The sequence below is a fragment of the Poeciliopsis prolifica genome, unplaced genomic scaffold (assembly GCF_027474105.1).
Source record: "Poeciliopsis prolifica strain line A6 unplaced genomic scaffold, Auburn_PproV2 SCAFFOLD007, whole genome shotgun sequence".
Lineage (NCBI taxonomy): Eukaryota > Metazoa > Chordata > Actinopteri > Cyprinodontiformes > Poeciliidae > Poeciliopsis > Poeciliopsis prolifica.
In genome coordinates this window covers 5,317,565-5,338,455 of record NW_026562382.1, presented here as the reverse complement: position 1 = coordinate 5,338,455, position 20,891 = coordinate 5,317,565, and the positions used below count along the sequence as shown (strand labels likewise).

Here is a 20,891-nt window from a genome sequence, read left to right as displayed (position 1 = left end):
GTCATCTACAGCGTGCGTTCATGTGTTGCAGCCAATGCAGACTCTAAAAGAAAAAAAAAAGCAAGGGTGGGGTGCAAGGCAAGCCCCACTTAGAGGTTTGCATTTTACTTTTATACATGCAAGTATGCGTTGGACGTAACTACTTTCATGAAACATCGGTTTCAAAGAATCTACAATAGTAACTCCATCGAAGTCATTGCTCCTCTCAGCCACTTTAGTGATTCCTTCCAATTAAGCTAAGACCACCATTAAGTCCCTCTAATGGCTGAAGTGTTTCGACAACGGCTGGACGGACTGCAGTCAAACTTGGTGCAGAATCTCATAACTAATCACCCCTGACCTTTCGTCTACAGCCTTGTGTTAGGTTTTACATTTGAACAGATTTATGCAGATTTGAAAGAATTTACATTTATATGTACTTCCTTATCCTTTCACCTCTCTGACAATATGACCACAACACTGACATTGCTTCTCGCCATCATGCTCAAATAAATACCACAACATGGTATTCACGGCATCCTACTTGAAACAGCAACACCAACTGCAATGAGATGGAAACGATCACTGCAGCATTAAGACCCACCAGTACTGATGCCATTACCAAAATATTGCACATCACCATCTGTAATGCAGCCCTTCAATTCTATGTTAAATATCTAAATTGGGAAATATTTGTGCCATTTTATTTTTTTTATATTAGTTGAAAAAAAAAACAAAGTTAGCACGTGCAAACTTTTGGTAACTGAATTAAGTTTCTGTTGCATTTTTCCCCCCCATTTCCTAATAAGACTGCATTTATGAGTGGGTGGTGTTTTGAATTACACTCTGCATTAGGACAGCTTGGGTTTTCAGTACAAAGTACAGCTCTGTGTATTCTAGCCACAAGTCAACACATGGAACTAACCAGTCAGGACGAAACCTGTATGTTACCTTTTAGCCAAAACCATTCTAAAAACTATTTAGCCAGGTTGTGGCCAGGCAACTCTTCCACATGAAAACATAGTTTGGGGACTGAAGAATAGCGATGCTTCTATGCAAACCGAGGCAGGTAGGAAAACTGCAATTTACCGCAACTTGAGCTAAGTGACCGATCAGAGACACAAGCAATGGAAGCAATTAGGGAGATAAATACATTGCAATCGGTAATTAATAGGTGTGAAATGACCTGCAGTACAGATTTAAATCTGCACATTCAATTAAAAAGATTAGATAAGTACAGATTGTCACATTCGTCTCTTTACATTTAAGTCAAATTAAGTTTTTGGATTAAGTTACTCTCACATGCTTGCTGAAGCCTGCGTTAAAAATAATCAGTAACTCGACACTGCACCAGAAAGAAACAAAAATAAAAGATTTCAATTGAAACTGGACTCGGACCACCTACCCATACACACTGGGTCTCCTACAAATGTGTCAAATATCCTCCCCCCCCTCCCCCCGCCGTTTGAGAGACCTTGTGTTGGACACCGAACTCCACATTTCTCACAATGCGCTCATTGATGTGACGCATGTTTGTATGTGTGAGTAAGTAAAGAGTGGGAGAAAGAGAAAAGCACTGCACGAACAGAATAACAAGTGTGAATGAGCGTGTGAATGAATGAACGAGTGGCGCCATGTGAAGCAGCGTTTAGAATCTCGCCAAGGTTAAAAAGGCGACAAGTGCAATTTGGCGTTGTTGTCTCTGCAAAGGCAAAAATGTAAAATATGCTTCAGCCATTCAGGACTACCTGCAGAAAACAATAAATTAAGGAGCCTTGTAATCACACTGTCTGTCAGCCTCGCACGCCTGCGGAGAAAGCTTCTTGTAATTCTCTGAAGAAAACCTGTTCTGGCTCTTTCCAGATGCGCATTCAAAATGCGTTGTATAAGTGACCCTTTAACTTGTATTTTTGGTTTAGGGAAACAGATTGTTGCAGGAGTTGTGTTTGGTAAAATAAAGACGACCTGTCCAATGTGTATTCCACCTCGTTGTTAAAATGTGATTCTTTATCTCTGCAGGTATATGTCTTTGCACAAGTATTCATACCCTGTTAATGTAAGAAATAAAAAATATATATTTTCCAAATGAAGTGTTGTGTCCATTTTTATTCAGTCAACCTGAGCCAATCCTTTTCAGAATAATTTTTCACTGTAACTACGTTTGAACGTCTCGGAGGCCAACTCTAGCATCTTGACCTTGAGATCGAACTGTCTGGCCATTCTTCTTTCCAAAATAACTCAAGTTCAGTCAGATCGGATGAAAAGTATTTATGAGCATAAATCTCCACCAATTCTCAATTTGGTTTTGGTCCAGGCTTTGAATAGGCCATTTGAATAGGCCATTCACTAGCTTTGTTCTTAAAGGGGCAGTACTGTGTAAAATCGACTTTTTTGAGCTCAATATCATGTTATAATGTTATTCCCTCATCAAAAATGTACCTGAAGGGTTGCTTCGATGCTTTCATGTGTTTTTCAGGAGTCCTTTAATCTCTCCCCAATGCCTCCACCATCAGCTCCTTCAGACTAACCAGCAGCAATTAGCAAACAGCTGGAGGAATTGCACATCTGCTGAGCTCATTATGTGAGCTACTTATCAAACCAAACACGACTTGGTGGTATACTTCTTGTACTAAAGTAAACCACTTTTAGCACAAAAAATGGTTTACTATGGACTGTCGCTTATATGTTTGAGTGGCAAACATGATTGTCGCTATTATCATGTTTTCCGAGGAGAAGGTGACACTCCATTCCACTCTCAAAACTTCTGCAGCGTCTAACAGGTTTTCTTTTATAATGCTGTTTGTTCATTAATGTTCCCAAGCAAACCTCGGACAACAGCTGGATCTACACTGAGATTAAAGTACACAGTGGACTCTAGTTACTAATTAGGTGACTCCTGAAGGCAGTTGTTTCCACTGGATCTGATTTAGGAGTATGAGAGGAGTACAAATGCACAGCAGAAGTTTCTGATTTTTATATGCAAAATAACAAAAAAAAGACAACGACAAAAAATATATATCTAAATGTGATGTATGTATAACAATGGGTCCAACATTTTGTCAGATGAGCTTCCATTTTGGGAGCCCATCTTTGTGCACGTCCTGCATCCTGTAGCAACAAAGCGTTGTTTCAAAACGAAACTATGCAAGCATGTTTGTGTGTGTGTGCAGTTCCTGTACCTGCAATCCAGTTGGGCTCAGCAGACTCCACCACTCCTTATCCAGGCCAAAAACAAAGGCATTGGCCAAACCGTGGAGAGGTGCTGACAGGACGTGCAAAAGGGTGAGAGGGAACGAAGGTTCTTCAGGGTAGAAGGCATTATGGAGTCTGGTGGAGGAGGACAGGACAAGACACAGGGAAGTGCTGAGTTGTAATGTTGAAAAGTTTTAAATAAAAGAAGCAACCTGCAGGAGAGCTAAAGAGGTGAGGACGAAGTAATTAAAGGAGAAGAAAGACAGCTACAGAACGAGAAAAAAAAAGAGCAAGAGGCTGATAGAGCAACAGAAAGCGAGGCAGAGGACAAGTGAGTGACAGAGTGAGGGACAGGGTGAGAACGAGAGGTAATGAGAGCAAGTGGCGGAGGCAGAAAAAGAAGGAGCAAGAGAGGGAAAAGGGGAGGGTGAAAGAGCGAGCGAGCTTTATATCAGCGTTTAAGAGCCCATTAGGCAGCGTGAGACGGCTGGGCTGACACATTCTTGGCTGCTGCTCCGACAGCACGCAGCACTTTACAAGGACGGGGAGATGTGTAGCACTCGACTCGCTTCCTCTCCTTCTCACCACTTTCTCTCAGCTCCATTTCCACCTCTCCAGACCACAGTTTCAACGATGCATCTCCTCTCATTACCACGCGCTAATTTCTTGACCTATCCTCTGCAAGCGCTCCATCTCACCTGCGCGTTCATGTTTCACCATTGATGTGTTTTTATTTTCAAAGACGAGGATCGCGTACGTTTCCCCGCCTGTCCCCCACCACCCAACATTTTTGTTGTGTTTCTGTCCCTGCCTGAATAAAGCATTATTGTGAGATGCTGCGGAGAACTAATAGCCGTCTCCACGAACAATGCTGCTCAGCCATTAACCCTGGATTAACCCTGTATTAGCACTGCTCGCTGGGTTAGCCTGTCACTAATGTCTTTTATTGATCTATTAGCCGGAGAATCAAACCGTGTGCAACTCATGGCATTTCCTGAATGCGCCGTTGTTCAGGGGTTGGGTGTGCACCCGAATCTAAGTGGCCACAGCTGTTGACCTCTGGGGTCAGGGAAGTTATCCTCAGACCGCCTGCGTCCCCGCCGGGGAAGGAAGACACTAAACCAAACATTTGGCGGAAAAGCAACACTGTTGTATTGTGGTTACAAGGTGTTACGTGAGACTCTACAGTCACTCATCTCAACTGGCTGACAGCCAGAAAAGAAGATCTGTTTCCTTTTTCTGTGATAATGATTTTTTTTTTGCGTGTGTGTCTGTGAAATCTTTGGCAATAACACCATTGTTGTGTTTCAACTATCCTCCCCATGAATCATATCATAACCGTGTTGCCAACATTGTGACATCTCTGGAACTTGCACCACATGAGCACGAACAAACAACGAGTCCTCGCAGCTGCAATTACATCAGCAAAGCTACAAAACACAACGTGCGCACACCAAGTTTTGAGCACACACGCCGTCCAAAATGGTTCCTGCAGCAGTATCATTCATTGCAACACAACTTCAGACTTGGCTGGCAGACACATTTCCCACAGATGAATTGTCATTTCACTCTATTCCTACTTTCGTGTTATACCAGTGTACTCAGGCCATTGCTTTCACGTTTATTCTTCTTTCGAAATGAGTTATTTCCGGAACTATGGACAAAAAGAAAATGCATCAAATCTCACTAATTATTTAAATTGATTTCAGTAAATTTTATGAAAACTTTGTATTACACCCCATTGAATTGGTTCTGGTTTTTGTTTGAGCCAGTTGATTATGATGAAATATGACAGAATAAAGTCCCAGATCAAGTCAGAATAACAGAGAAAGACCTACAGCTGGTAAATATGATTTACCTGAGTCATAAAAACACATCTCCTTACTACGAAGATGATACATCTGCATTGCATTAGGAAATCATGCTGCATGTCAAGAAATATCGGCTGCAATTAACCCACATTTTCCACACTCTCCTCTGTTTTTCATCATCATGATTTCTTCACCACTTTCCAAGCCTTTGCGCCAACCTAATTTTTGTCAGGTTTCGTCACCGAGTGCAGCAAGAGTCCATCCAACTGACCAGATCTTTATTTGCATGGACAGCATTATTGTATGTCACTTGAAATACTATAGGCTTGTCAATACAGCATCAAAACTGTCCTTTGCAATTATAAGATTGGACAGAGTGATACAGCAATGAGGACGATGAAGATAGAGGCTTGATGTATTGTAGAGAAATGGAATCGGAAAGTTTCTTAAAATCTGTGGTCAGAGCCGGTGTGAAACTGGGTACAGTCTGAGACTGGAACATACCCAACAGTAAACGGTTTCTACATGACTAAATTTACAAAAGTTTGGGGTAAAAGGGTGAAAAGACCAACACCTCTTCAATATTTATATTTTTAATTATTCAAAAGGTAAAAAACAACAATAGAAATCCATCAACAGGACTTAACCCCAACCTACAAAAGACAATCCAAAATATGTTTCTGGAAACAAAAAAGCACTGGAGATTTGAACAACAATTACTTCCAATATAAAATTTAAGAAACCGAGCAACTTTAGTCACTTCAATTGTGCTACATCACTATAACCTCTTAAAACAATAGCATCATCCTAATGCATATCTGACTTTGCATTTCAATGCTACAGAAGTAACATTTGTTGTTACTCAAATGTTGCAACAATGACCATTTATTTAAATATTTATCTATTTCAATATTTATCATAGACTGTGACTATAAAATAATAGGGTTGGAGTGCCTCCATATGACAGCAGATTTACCTACTTTATGTATGACCGAGCAGGTAATTATTGCAGGTTCCTACATAATTTTAATTTCAAAATGTCTCACTTTTTCAGAATCAAATTCCAACATTTTTTCTATTGAGACACTTAATCAGCAAAACATTAACCTGTAAATTGAACAGTAATCTGGTCCTATCCATAGATTCCACAGATTATGAAACAAAACGACACTAAAACACTAAAAGCAGATATTTTGAAGCAAAGGCTTTTATCAAAAAACAGGATACTTACTAAATTCTACACATTTCATCCTAAAGCACGCCAACAATTCAAAACAGGAACACATCAGAAGAGGCGCACAAACTTCAATCACTGCAACGGGGCTTAAAGTTCCACCAACTTCAAGCCCCAACTTCAAGCCCCAAAAGTTAGAGTTTTTTTTTCTTATAATCTTGAATAAAAGCCAGTTTTCAAATCATACAAGGTGAGATAAGAAAGAAGAACAATCTGAACAATTGCCAGGATTAGCTAGATTAGTTTGTTGTTGTACTGCCATATTTTGAGCTACAATAATTAGCGCTGCATGAGTAATGGACAAAATAAACACATTATTAAATGTGTGAATGGCTTACACTTATTCTTTTTTTCCTGTGTGGGACTGCACAGAGTGTGCATGCTACATGTGTGGAACTGTGCGCATGTGTGTTTTTGAGGGGTTAAAATCTCAAAGGCTTATTCTAATAATTAATCAAATTAGAATATTTTACTTTCAACCTTTACTTTCATCAATGGCACAGATAAGACAAAATATGGAAGGTTAATTGTGAAAATAATTTTTTTTAAATTGTAGAAAATGCAATTATTTCACACGAAAGTCGAAATAAGCAAGTTGCAAATTTGCCAAAATTTATAGTATTCACAATGATACGCGTACAAAACATGGGAAGTTACTGGAAAGGGCATTTCTGAGCTTTCCTCTGAAAAGAGCTTCTCTTGTCACATCAAGGGAGCCTCCACAGAGCTTTTATCAGTGTGTAATATTCTGTTCTTATAGGTGGAAGAAGCTCTCGCCTGTCAGGACAATTAGTCAGAAGCTTTTCTAACATGAATGAATGAAAGACTGCATAAAAGCACAGCCGTATAAACATTTTTCCACGAATGTCATGAAACTGTGCGGTTTTTACATTTTAATTTGCAGTCCACTTGTTTGTGAGTCTCAAAGTTCAGTGGATCACAAAAACTTCTAATTATTTTGATTACACATGGATGCGACATATGGCAGTTTACAAAATACATCTATTTGAAATCTTGCCTAAAATATGCAGTGACATTTACTGCACATCTTAGATGAAAAACCAATCTGTTTTGGGGCAAAAATAAGGTTTAACAACCTGGTTGTTGAAACCTACCAAAAGGTTTCATTGAAATGTTAAGTGAAGTAATGCACTTGAGTTAGCTCAAGACCAAGGTCTTCTCTGCAAAACACAAGCCTTATTTATTGTGGATTTTGGGCCCTGCAAATTTGCCGACAACCACATCTAGAAAGCAATCTGATGAAGTAAGGGGAGTCTAAAAGGCTTAGTATTTTCTTCTTAAATCAAAAATAAGAGGCACTCTAACTGTAAAACTAAGCTTAGCAAGAAGAAGCTTTTCTTCTTCTTCTTCTTGTTCTTTCCCTTAAAAATTTTCGACAACTGCAGGAGAACAGAGCAGCAGATGATTAGAGCGATTCGTCCACAAATCTGCTTATAATCCTCCCTTATCCTCTTTTACAGCGTCGAGGTTTCAAGGTTTATTTGCTATTAATCTGTCTCCATTTACCTCCCAACAACTCCCCTTACAAAAAGTTGTGAGTGGAGAAAGCAAACCCGAAAAGTTGGATGGGCAGAGATTGGAGATACACCTGTTAAAGAGAGCCGGCCCACAGCTTTCCCGTCATTCCGGGTAAAGGTGTTAACGGAGTGTCTGCGCACGGCTTTAAATAAAACCAACAGTGCAGCCAATGGAGCGTAGAGTGGCGTGTGTTGCCGCTTGTCAGAGTGAGGGCCATTTCAGAGCAACGCTGCTTGTTTTCTGGGTTAGCGTACCGCGGTATCTCCGAGGACCAGACCAGCTGCTGCTCACATTCATTTCACTTCCCATTAAAGGTGAAATAAATCAGAGTCCCCACAGAACCTCCGGAGAGACGAAGGAAGCACACACACACTCACACTCATCGTCAGGCAGAGGAAGTTGGACGTGTGCAAACAGAACTAAACACGCATTAATGCCTTCGTGCGTGCGTGCGTGCGTGCGTGCGTGTGTGTGTGTTGGCGCGTGTGCGTGTGTGAGCTAGAAGGTGTCTGCACCCAGCATAAGCTGGATCGCATACATGGAAAATATCAGAAAAGAGAGGAAACGCTGTGTGTGTGTGCTTGCGTGTGTGTGCGTCCCTCTGCATGTGTGAGTATCTGACAGCGCAGCGAGGAGAGTGACTGGGTCTGTGTGAAGGGGGGCTATTTCTGGCGTCTCTCTCTCCCTCTCTCTCTCTCTCTCTCTTTTTTTCCCTGCTGCCGCAAAGAAACACGATCGGCGTCCGGGAAACGAGAGCTGGCAGCAAGCAATCATCTGCCTGCCGTGCGCACACACACATACACACACCACTCAGACAGCACCTCGCAGCGCTGAGCAACACGCGCCATGGCAACGGAACAGCCGCAATTAGAGGCGAAGAGCCTTTTCCCCTCCATCGAGGGAGAGACGGAGAGCAAAATGAAAGGAAGAAAGAGAGCAGGCGAGGAAGAGAGAGAGAGAGAGGGAGCGTGAGAGGGGGAGAAGAGTGTCAGGGAAAACAGCACGGCACAGGAAAGAAGAAGGGAGCGTGATGAAGAAGTGAAAATGAGTAGGAGCAAGGCGAAGAGGTGAAGGGGTGAGGTTGAGCAAAGGAAGACGGATTTCCAAAATAGGAGGCTGCAAGACAAACAAGCGGGAAAACCGGGGATAAAACAAGAAGGGGAAAGAAAGGCAAAGAGGTTAGATGAGAAGGGTGGAGGCGTGCGGCGAAGGAGGGGGGGAGGCAGGCTGTTTCTCCTGTGTGAGCCAGGCTAATGAAAGATGAATGAGGGAGGCAGCGGTGGGAAGGAGAGTGTGGCTGCGGGCGATGCCTGGCTGAGCCTGTTCTGCGTGTGTGTGTGTGGGTGTGTGCGCGAATGTGTGTGCGTTCAAGGCCTGACAAGGATTGCGTGCGTGCCGGAGTCGGGCGGCTTTCGCAACAGGGATGAGATTGTGTATACAATATCAGGAGCAAATGGTCAACCATAATAAACACACACATGCAGGGATCATAAACACGCAGGAGCACACGAGCGCTTCGCCCCTCTCCGTAGCGACGGCCTGCCACCGACTGTACGCGTGCAGTCAATCATTAGCACTCGCGCGGCATCTCCGTGCCTCGCTCACTTATTCAGACCCTCCATCTATCATACTGTCAGTCACTCTTTGAACCCGTCTCTCGGCGCCCTCCAGAGTCTGCGCTAAATCCCTCATTTGCCACCTCTCCCGATCTCCTCCAATATCCCACCCTGCCATTCAGTCCGTAGCACTACCCAAGCCATCAATTTGCCTCCACGCCCCCCCCTCTGACAGAGTTCACCTTTTCGCCTGCCTCTAATTGTTGTGCCGAACATCCTCGGAGCGGTGGGCGAACGGCACTTGATCGGCTCGTCGGAGGACAACTCCTTCCCTAAGCGTGGAAGGGCAGCCAGACAGAGAAGTCATCCTGAACTCGATTGCACTTCCTCCTCTCGAGACTGACTGCCTTTTACTTCCTCATTTTCCGACAGCGAGCCCCTCGTGCTGTCTGCAGTTATTCGGCTGACGACCTCTCTGAACTTTTCTCCAAGTACGAGGGTTACTGGTGACAAAAATGACTGGTTTCTGTGCAAGTTATAGGCAAGACACAGCTATAAAACCTGTCGGACACAAAAGTTAGAGGTTTGAATTCTGAAACAAAACAAACTAACCTGAAGCCGAGTTGAGTCTTTGAACAGATTTCACAACTTGCTGCAATAAATCGCACATGTTGGAGACTCTGTTTCTCTCACCTTATATGGTCCTAAATCAATTACATGGCAAATTGATTTATATGGAAGCTGCATCTGTGGGCAGCGGAGTTGACTATGCCTACCACCCATGACAAACTTGCCAAATCCTCTCTGCCAATTTCAAACAGCTTTTGGTGTAGGCAGTGATGATGATGTGGCGCTGCAACTCGCTGGGAATAAAATGGCTTGGCTTCATTAAAGAGAATCTCACTGCAGAGAGATAACGAGATTAGATTCCGTAACCTGCAATCCTGTGTCTCCGCTCCTTCAGGATGTTGATCGCACCGACAGAGCAAGATTTCACAGAGATGCCCTCCATTATTCGAATGTGCGGCCCCTTTGAATACTTCTAGGAACAACTTGGTTGTGCTGTTTGTACCGGGTGACTTTGGCTGAATTGTGGTACTTGCTGGTTGAGGAATGGGGCCCATAGTGGTGCGTGACCAAATTGGTAACCATCATGAAGAGCAGGTGCCAGGCTGTTGTGAGAGTGAACGGCTAATTGCCAATTCACTCTCACATAAAGCACGTTTTGTCCACACTTCTTCTTCATCCAATCCATAAACTTCACCGAACAAGATGAAACATGTAGATGCAAGGGTCATATGTAATTCTGCAACTAAACCCGCAAATGCATTATTACTTAAACCAATCAAAAGTAGGGAAGCTCGATATATCAGAATTAACATCTGGTTTGGCCGACTTTGGTCTTTTTTAATGCCCTGACAAGTAAAATGTGCTAATATTAATAACTGGTATTTATTTCCATATTATTGCTGTTTGTGTATGCTTAAGGAGGAGAGAGGTTTGGTCATGTGGTGTTCGTTTGGGTAGTGTTTAAATGAAGCAGAGATGCAATCAAGTTTATTTGCATAGCACATTTCAGCAACAAGGCAGCTCTTGTTGCTGAAATGTCAGTAGGTTTTTAGGTGTTAAAAGGGCAGGGAAAAATATCTGTAAATATCGGTTATCTGCCATATTAGTATCACATCGTTGGAATTGTCACATCGATGCATCCTTTATTAAAATGGAAAAAGCAAAAGGTTTTTTGATAGCATAAGATCAATTGTCAACAGGCACTGTCATAAGAAAATAATTGACAAAACAAAAATCGCAGCCAACACACCATTACACTCCAAGTCACATATTCAAAAATTTCTACACCAATTCTTCTGTGGAACACATTTACAAATTATTCGCAAAAAAATTGCCTATATGCATATTTTTTTCATAAAGCGTATCTAAATCATTTCAACGAAGATGTACTTTGGAAGCTGAAATATCTAGATGCAATGCTACTTGACACACTATTGGCTGGCATCTGCAAAGCAGCCAATCCAGGAGGACCATTCATTTTTCTTGGCGCCGAATGGCTGAACTCCCCAGAGTGGAAATCAGGATGTTAGCTTCTGTGGTTGTGCCAAGACGGTTTCCACTGTGCGCATCAATGCATATGAAGGTATGCTTGGTGTTTGAACTGTTAAAATAATGAGTTATAAGTGTTTTTGGAGGGGGTCTCAAGTTTTTGTGAATTTCAGCTTTTTGCAGGTTGTGGTCCAGCAGGGATGCCATGTTGTAGGGAACCACACTGTTGTCAGCTGGCTGAGTTTTAACGTTTCTCCAGCAATTTCGAGTGGATTTGGATATAACACGTTGTGCAATGCAATAAGACGTTAAATACTCACACACCATGTGACCCTTCTATTCATTGAGAGATAAATTGTTATATTTGTGTATTAACGAAATATCATTCATGTTCATTTTTTGGTCCGGTTTTTGCCAATTTCCACTCAACGTGCAACTTGTCATCTGACTCCTCTTAACCAAAGGCTGTTTTTGCCCCATTATCTGGCTGTCAGCTAAACACATCAAAAAGCTTCAATGGCACGCTAAAGGCAAATTACTCAGAGAGAAAAAAATTATTTGCAAAACAACATACAAGACCAACATCCCAAAACAAGACGCAGCTCCGCTCATACGAGGTATCAGCTTTTAATAACCACAATAACCCAAAGTTGTGACTGAAAAGGATTTGATCATCTCGTTCATGCCTCTCTTTTGATGGTTGAGTTGTTGTCTGCTGGCCCTTCAAGACAAGCTTTCCTTTGTTAAATAAGAGCATGTGATCAGCCACCTAAAAGTATGGGGGGGGGGGAATCACTAATCTGCTTCAATCCTGGACAAGAGAAACTTCCTTATGACGAGTGAAATGACATTTAAATAAATAGACCTATACATATCATTTACTTTGATCAGTCTTTGATCATGAGGTCAGCATGGGGGTAACAACCGAGGGCGTGAATTCCTTTCCAGACAGACCTACAAAGGCACTTTGTGTATTTCTATTTCTTGTCAGTGTCATGTGTGAACATTTCGCAAATTGTTTAGAAAAAAAATTTATAAATTAGGCAAAAAAAAAACAAAAAAACCCCAACAGGCACACCTGCATGGGCACAGACGCACAGCAACGGCGGATGGAAGCACACAGAGACCCTGGGGGACGAAAGCAGCCAGCGCTCACCACCAGAATAAAACCCAAACAAAGAGACATCCTGTTTCCTGGAACACAACACCGCTCAACTCGCGGCACTGGGAGCCAGTAAACACACTCGTTCGCACAAACACAAAATCTGTCCGTCGTCGGCCTCTGAGAAAGCGTCTCACTGTTTCATGCATGCGGCCGTGCGCCTGCTGACGCCACCGACTGTGCCTTCGAGTGTTTCCGCACATGGGTTTATCCTTGTGAGCGGCTGCGGCTAAAAGTGAGTGCATGCGTGTGTATGTGTGTGTCAGAGAAAGAGAGAGACAGAGGGTAGGGAGGGAGAGCAGATGATAGAGTAGGCTTTAGCGATTCCCTGGAGTGTGAGGCAGCGTTTACGGCACTCTCAGAGCAGCCAGAGTGATGAATATTTAAAGACGTGCCTGAAAGAGCAGGAGGAGGGGGAGCTGGGCGGGTGCGCGCCTGTTTGTGTTTGGTTATGAATGTGTGCGCGGGGAAGGGTTTCTTTTTTTTTTTACCATCTAATTTTGAATTTACGTGCAAGTATAGAAATGCCGCTGCCTTATGCACCTCTGCGCACGGTTTAATTTGCACTAATTTTCTAACTATTGGCCAGATTACAGTTTAAATGCTTTTATCGTCTTTCAATTTTTATTTATGAATTTTGACATGTAGTTTAATACATCAAGGTCAACAGATACAAATGGTGTTTACCAAAAAACACAAAACAGCCCAATTCAAGTCATCAGTTTGAAACATCAGTTTATAATCAATCCCAGCTTAAACGCTTTGATTTAAATACAAATCTACGTTTGTTTACAGTTTTTGGTTATTGGTGTTGGCGCAAAAATCGCTCGCATGCTCGCAAATACATTTAAATTGCAGCCTGCATCTTCCCCCCCAGCCCAGTCTCTCTCTGTGTGTGTGTGCACCTCACACAGTGCTGCCTGCAGGTCACCCGTCCATCTGAAGACGGATTGTGGAGCGATCGCGCTGCCTGAGATTTAATATACAAGTGCCTTCGCTCAGGCGCACGCAGGAGGTGTTGCCACATATGCGCCAAATATCAGCTGGGCCCCATAGCCGTCTGCGGTGCGGTGCAGCTGGCTGCTTAAAGAGCATGACAGGCGACACCACACACTTGGACTTTTACAGATTGCGTGTTAATAAGAAAATAATAGAAATATCCAACCTGATGATCAGCAGGGTGTTTTAATATTCCAACTTCTGTAGAACACAGCCACATTAACGCCTGATTTTGCTGGAAACCCCTTAATTAGACCTTTCATTTGTCTAAATTCAGGGTTCCTGAAAGTCTAGAATTTTCCAGTTTTAATAAGACTGTGGATACTTAAGCATAAAACACATGCTTAATTGAGTATTATGACATGCTAAAAGGGTATGTCCCTGTTTTTAAGCATGTGAACTTATTAAGATCAGTATGAGGAAAATCTCTGTCCTGGATTATTCAAGATTGTATATCTAAGAAAAATCTAGAAATAAATAAATATTTATTGGGGGTGTTAGCATTAATGCATGCGATTAATCACAAAAGATTAACACTTTAATGTTACATCATAATTAATCTGAAAATGTTTTTAATCAATTTTAAAAAACTAACATCTATATATAATCCAAAATTTTTATCTTTTCCATAATTGAGTGAGACGTAAAGTCTGGGAGCCATTTTTTAACATACTTAAAAAGAGTAAAATCTGCTTCAAGGCTTGTCAAGACATTCATCCAGTAGGAACAAAAATCAACCAATGTTAAAAAAATGTGTTTTGTTAAACTAAAAACGCTTCTTTGTGCCCCAAACATATTCCATATATTATCTGTAAATGAAGACTCTTCTTTAATTTTACTGTTCTTGTATTTTCTGAAAGACAAAGTTAAGAATTACTAAAAGGACCAACCAGCTACTGGAGAACAACTTAGGTTTATCGTGTCACTGCGTACACAAGTGTGTTGGTAAAGAAGGTAAAAAAAAAAGGAAACTCCACCAAATATGACTGCATTAAAGTGCAGCTTCACACGGGTCAACAAGGAGCATGTTCTACTATCATGTTAAGCTTACCCGACCTCTCAAGACCAAGGATGAGCTTCAGTCAGATCTTGTGAGGCAGTTCGTGGGAATTCTCTTGGCTTTGGTTGTTTTCTGAGTCAACTGAATTCGAAAGGAGTCATGCAAATAGGGTCCATGTTCCAGTTTGAAAAAGAAATTATTTTGGATCATCCTTTAAAGTCCTGGTCAAATTTAAGATGTAAAGCTGTTTATTATACACCATGTGTGCTTAAATGTGCCAATATGAAGCGCGCCGGTCTTCTGTCTGTGATGAGACTTTTGGTGTTGGGAAGAGATCAGTAATGGTTTTGAATGTGATAGTGGATGGTGACCTCTCCATATTTTGTTGGTTATTGAATATTTAATTGCCTTATTAATGTAATATAGGATCACCATTGGTGTGTGACCATTTGTGTTGTAGCGACAACATTTCTTGTCTGGTTCAACTATTGGCTGCTATGTTTTTTGTGTGAGACAACTTTGTAAATAATGCATTTTGTTTTATTGTCACACTCCTTTTGGTTGGTCTATTATTGCCATCATTGTAAGTGAGGAAAGTTTGTCTAATTGTGTATCAATCTTCATAAGATTCATCCTTCTACGCATTTGGTCAATCAGATTTCATCAATGAAATGCATGTTTTGTTGTTTGAACAGTTTAGAAGTCACCCACTGGATTTTAATAGGGAAGTATTGTATTGAATTGCATACAGGGTGCAGTAAAATTGGAAAAATCTTGTTTTGGAGATCACTTTGGGAAACCATCTTAACAAGGGGTGGTTAGGTTCAGCATTTACCTCATCTTTGTAACAGTGATTGTTGATTTGGGGCACCTAAGGTCATGGTAAGGCCTTCATTTAGTTAAACCCTTACTGCTGACTAACTTGTCTCTTCACCGCAAAATCTGACAAGCTAACAGATTATCAGAACAAAGTGGAGCCGTTCCTGACCACACTGACTTACAGCATGGACATGGGTGCTTCAGAAAAGGCCATAAGAAACCTCATGCATTTTGTGAAGTATGGTGGGGGATCTGTGATGCTGTGGGTCGGGAACCTTAAGTGTAAAGAATCAAATAAAAATTATTTGATTTGTGTCTTTGAGCAGAATAACAATCCAAAACAGAACAAAAATCAATGTTCTTCTATGGTTATTAAAAAGGACTCTGGCTTTGGGGAGATGTAAGCAAAGAATACTTGCTTTTCTCTTGGCTTTGGGGAGATTACACAATAAAGTGTTAACAAGAGGGGTACAAAGTAGAGAAATTTTGTCAGAAATTATTGTTTTAATGTGAGACTTTTCCACTGAATAAACTCAGACGACTTAAAGGTTGGATGTATCTGTAATTTCCATTATCATGTAATGCTGCTGCTGAAGAGACTTTTTTTTACACATCTTTAGAAGGGTCATCAACAAAATTTGCCCGAATCTGTAAATGTAATTTCAAAGCAATAAAAACCAGAGAGTCCTGACATTCTCAAAGATGCAAGTGCGAACCCTGCATTTTGCCTTTCAGCTTCCGTTTACTTGCTGAAGCCGAGAAAACACCACAAAAAGACAGTAGGGTAGGCAGAGCAAACCACACACCAGCCTACACAGACACAGAGGCGCGAGCACACATCCAGCCGCTCTGAATGCGAGACACTCCGAGGCGCAGAGGCAAGCAACGGAAGGAAGGGACTGTCGAAAGGAAGGAACGCAAGAGCGAGAGAAAGAGAGAAAGAGAGAGAGAGAGCTCATCCTGGGATGCAGAACGCCAAATACAGTGAGATAAGAGTTAATGTATCCCCCCCACCACACACACACACACACACACACACACACACACACACCCCTTCCTCAGCCCTCCTCTTTGGCTCTCTCTTTCTTTCTTCCTCCCTCCATCCATCCCCCCCCTCCGCCTCCCACTCTTCCCCGTTCTCTTTGAGGGATGAATAATAACTGCTGCTCTGAGATTTCCTCCCTCGTTTTTCAAAGCGCAGAACGGGGATGTGGAAGGTCTGCCTGGCCCGGATTGTTGGTGCGCGCGAACTCACGAGCGTGCGGCGCGCGTCGAAGCACACACAGATGAACGCACACTTTGTCTTGTACTCGCTGCTTGCCCGGAGCAGGGAAATCAGATCTCCTCTAGAGAAAGGCAGAAAGGAAGGGGGGTTAGGCTTTGACGCTGTAGGCAGCCCATACCAAAAAAAAAAAAATCCCCTGCAAGCATGTATAGGTCTACAGACACCACGAAACCCACAGGCAGCATCAAGGGAAACCAAGAATAACTAGGAGGATGCAAGCTACCTCCTGGGGTGACAGGGTGAACTCAAGGTTAGAGACGCATCACCGGTTCAAGCTCTGCCGCCAGGGCCAATTTATCCACGCTGAAGCACCCTCCTTTGGGCACGTAACTCTGATTGCTCAAAGGCATCGCGCTCAGACGGGAAGAAAACAAAAAAAACAACAACATCAGAGAAAGACTAGAAGACAAGCCCTCAGAAAAAGGAGGAAAAGCAGGCGGTGGATGGCGGGCCAGGCTTCATTCCTGCTCGTTCACAAGAGAGGAGTTGTTTGGGCGAGGTCTGGGCCGGCTACTAGTATGAATCTGTTAACAAGGTTCTGAAAGGGTACGGTTTTAAAATGTTGCACTGCCAATCAGCTGGCTGAAAGAGATGAAACATGAAAGTCAAATACAGCCGATTTTTTTTCAGGCCTTCGAACTGAATGTCTGAATTCAGTTCAGACATTCAGTGAAATGCTAAATGTCTGGTACTGTTTTTTTTTCTTCAACATGACAAATTTTAAGTGTGCAGAAGGATGATGCAAAATTTCCCTCAAATGAGCAGGCTGACTTCAGCACCTGCCTACACACAGAAAGTCTGATGTCTGCTTCCTCCTTTGCTTTCGCTTTAGACTTGACAAAGTGTCTTCAGTCTTGCAATGAGAATCCAATCTGAATGTTCATGGCCTAATGATCAAAACTAATCGACTAAACTGAGATATTTGCATTCCAAGATTTTAATATTTTTTTCTTAACCAGTAAGACAGCTTAGAGTAGAGAGAATGCAACTTCTGGGTTCCAACTTTTAAAAAGACCATCTTAGCATGGTCTATTGAGTAGCCGAATCTAAAAGTTCAACTACTCAAACTGAACTACGAGTCGCTGAACAGCAGATTTTGTCTTTGATTTAAATTGAGGATAAATGATATCAAGAAAACCTGTATTGAAACAGCTGCAACACTTTGTTAGCGTTTCAATTTAGACTTTTTCTTACTTTCTTCTACTTTTTATTTATTATCATCATTATTATCCGTTTCATCTGTCCCTACTTTATGGCACTTTGAGTAAACGTAAAGTTTCTTTAGATGTACTTTCTAAGTAAAATAGAATGAATTAATCTGACCTTCCAATGGCAAAATGGTCTTGGATTGACCTAGTTAAAGTTGGGACTCTGTGACATAACCTTAAAAAGGTTGATTTAAAATAACTCTTCAAAGAAGAAATGGTCAAAATTTCTCTGCAGTGATTACAACAACTTTGCCAAATATCGCTAATGTTTAATTCAAGTGGCTGAGGTTTAAGGGGTAGTTAGTTTGTTGGTTTGTGTGTCTTATTTCACTTGATTAGTTTAAAAACAGCATTTAATTTTTACTCAGGTTATCTTTGTTTCACATGTTAGCGTGACAAAAAAGTACAAATGCATGAAGGGGTAAAAACTTGTTCCCAGAACTGTAGCTCCGTGTTCTACATTTCGTTTGAACCTTTTGAGTAAATCCCGTGAAAGCGTGCTACTTTTCCTAAAGTTTATCCCAAAAAGAACCTCGACCGGGCCGCCGTACGCCACAAACGGAGCAAAAAGTCCTCGCAGAAGACTAGGAGCGGCACACGGAGCCACCACGCCGCTCTGAAATCAGCAGCCAGGTTCCGAGGAGAGGGCTTATTTATGCAAACAAGCGTACAAGCACGCACAGTAGGAATCTAGACAAGCCTTGTAAACAAACACACACCCACACCGTAAAGCACACAGGGGAGGCGATGTGAGAAGCAGACTGTGAAAACTCTAGTCGTGCCCGGGCAGTGCTACCCCACACACACGCGTGCGCACACACACACAGGGATCGAGTGAGAGAAAGAAGCCGAGCCGGGCTGGAGAGCAGCAGAGAGCAGGAGAAAGACGCCGAAGGAGAAAGGGGAGGATAAGAAGGAGGCAGAAGTGAGAAGATGTGGGTGTCTGGTGCTACTTTTGCGTTGCCAAATGAGGGCAAGTGAGTGCGAGAAAGAGAGAAAGAGAACGAGGCAGAGAGAGAGAGACATGTATGGTAAAATGATGTATAATGGCTCGTCCATGCATGTGCGTGTGTGAGGGGGGAAAAAAAAGCAGGAGCGCTTTCCCATTTCAATTCGCAACAGCTGGTGTCGAATTAACACATTTACCAGTGAGCATTTGGAACAGATTAAAATTGTGTGTGGCGTCTGACTATGCGTGTGTGTGTGTTTGCGAATGTGGCAGCAGATGAGGGCCAAAACAAGAGCGTGTGTGTGCGTGTGTGTGTGTGTGTGGGAGTGCCTGCCGATGGATCAGGACAGGCAGAAATGGCATCGAGACAGGGGGCGCAGAGCAGAGCGAGAAAGAGAGAGCTCTGCTCTACCCGCCGGCTTTAGCTGCTGCTGCCCTGGGCCGTCTCTCTAAGCCCTGTTTAGGAGGCTTTGGAGCTCAGATAGAAATAATCCCTCACTCAGACGCACAGCCACACATGCACACACACACACACGCTTGCACGCACGGGGAAGAGCTCGCACAAGCAGCGGGGAAAATAAGCGGTGCACACACACTCTCGAGTTGAAGCGGACAAACACGCCGTGCGCTCCGCAGCAACAAGCAGCGACAGCACATTCGCCTCGACATAGAAAACCAGCCACCCACTTCACACGCACGCGCAGCACAACACACGCGGAGCCGAGGCGGCGCGGAAGCGAGAGCACAGCGACATCGGCACGGCACCGTGACAAACACTTTACACACTCCGGCACTCAGCCGAGGGGAGGGAAGGAAAAGGAGGGAGAGACGTGGAAAAGAGGCGAGGAGGTGGAAGAGGATATGAGCCGGGGAGACGAAGGGGGGGAGGAGGGTCTGGGAGGAGGAGAGGCGGGGGGCTAACAAATTAATAGGAGCCGGAGATATATACAGCCAGCGCTGCTGCTGCTGCTGAACCAAGGGAGGAGGGGGAGGAGGAGGAGGATGATGACGACGACGAGAGAGCAATTCATTCCTGTTTTCCCCTCGTTCATTCTCTGGAGGAAGGCAGAGCGGAGCCGAGCGAGAGCGTATTTGCTCGGGAGAGGGAGAGAGGGGCTTTGTGTGGAAAAGTGCAGGAGGAGAAGGAAGGAGGTGGCGGCGGCTGTGGTGGGGGTGACATAAAAACATAGAGGCAGAAAGATGGAAAGCCCGAGCGAGGAGGAGTAAAAATATGGGGGCTATAACAGACTTTTAGAGCGTAAAAGAGGGAGAGAGGAAGGAGAGCAGGGAGGTTAACACAGGATGCCGTTTGTCATCTTCATCAGCCAACAGCCAGCGAGGAGGAGGAGGAGGAGAAACGAGTGGAATAGAAGGAGAGGTGAACGGAGAGAGAGGAAGGGTAAAGGGGGCGAAAGAGGGAGGGTGCGTGTAGGGGGAAGAGGGGTAGTCTTTGAGCCGGAGCCTTTGAAAGACGTTGACCCTGTAATTGACCTGTGTCTCCGCCTACATGGCGGTGGCGACAAGCAGAGCCGCTACAGCTAATCACTTAGTAACCCTGACCTGTCAATCACACCGGCTCGGTGAGGGAAGGTGGGGAGGGAGAGCCGAAGGACAGGAAGGGAAGCGGGTGAAAGAGTGATAACGGCGCTGTGGTGGGAAGAGGGGGTATCATTTACCGGACCTTCTCCTGCTGAACCTCAGCTGATGAAACTCCCGTTTTATAAAAAAGGCAATAAAATGCTTTATTCCTCCATCTCTCTTCACACACACACACACACGCACAGACACGACAACTTCCTTTATAGTGCTCGTACTGCAAAGTCTTTGTGAGAGCTCAGATAAGGGAGAACAAAGGACGAGATATGCTAAGGCAGCGGAGGAGGAGATAGGATGAGGGGAACAAAGCGAATCAAACAACAGGGTTTATACGGCGGCCAGGTGAGGCCGAGCAGCTACCTGTTGACCAGCGGGAAGGTGGACACCAGCAGGTAAACGGACGGATACCACTTCAGCGGCTTGATCTCCTCAGCCAAAGAAACCTGGAGGAGAAATGACACTGTGGTTAACTTCACTGAGAAACACTGCAACACTTTTTGCAAG

General features: G+C 43.4%; 1 protein-coding gene across 4 annotated transcripts in view; it reads right to left on the bottom strand.

Moving 5' to 3' along the window:
* Positions 1–20,891, bottom strand: part of si:dkey-100n23.5 (cyclic AMP receptor-like protein A) — a 71,538-nt gene that overhangs the window by 12,836 nt on the left and 37,811 nt on the right. For all 4 annotated transcript variants that reach the window (XM_055032098.1, XM_055032100.1, XM_055032101.1 and 1 more), the window contains 2 exons: positions 20,748–20,830; positions 3,159–3,306 (listed from right to left, as the gene is read on the bottom strand). In XM_055032098.1, coding sequence (XP_054888073.1) covers positions 3,159–3,306; positions 20,748–20,830 — 231 coding nt within the window. The remainder of the gene's footprint in view (positions 1–3,158; positions 3,307–20,747; positions 20,831–20,891) is intronic.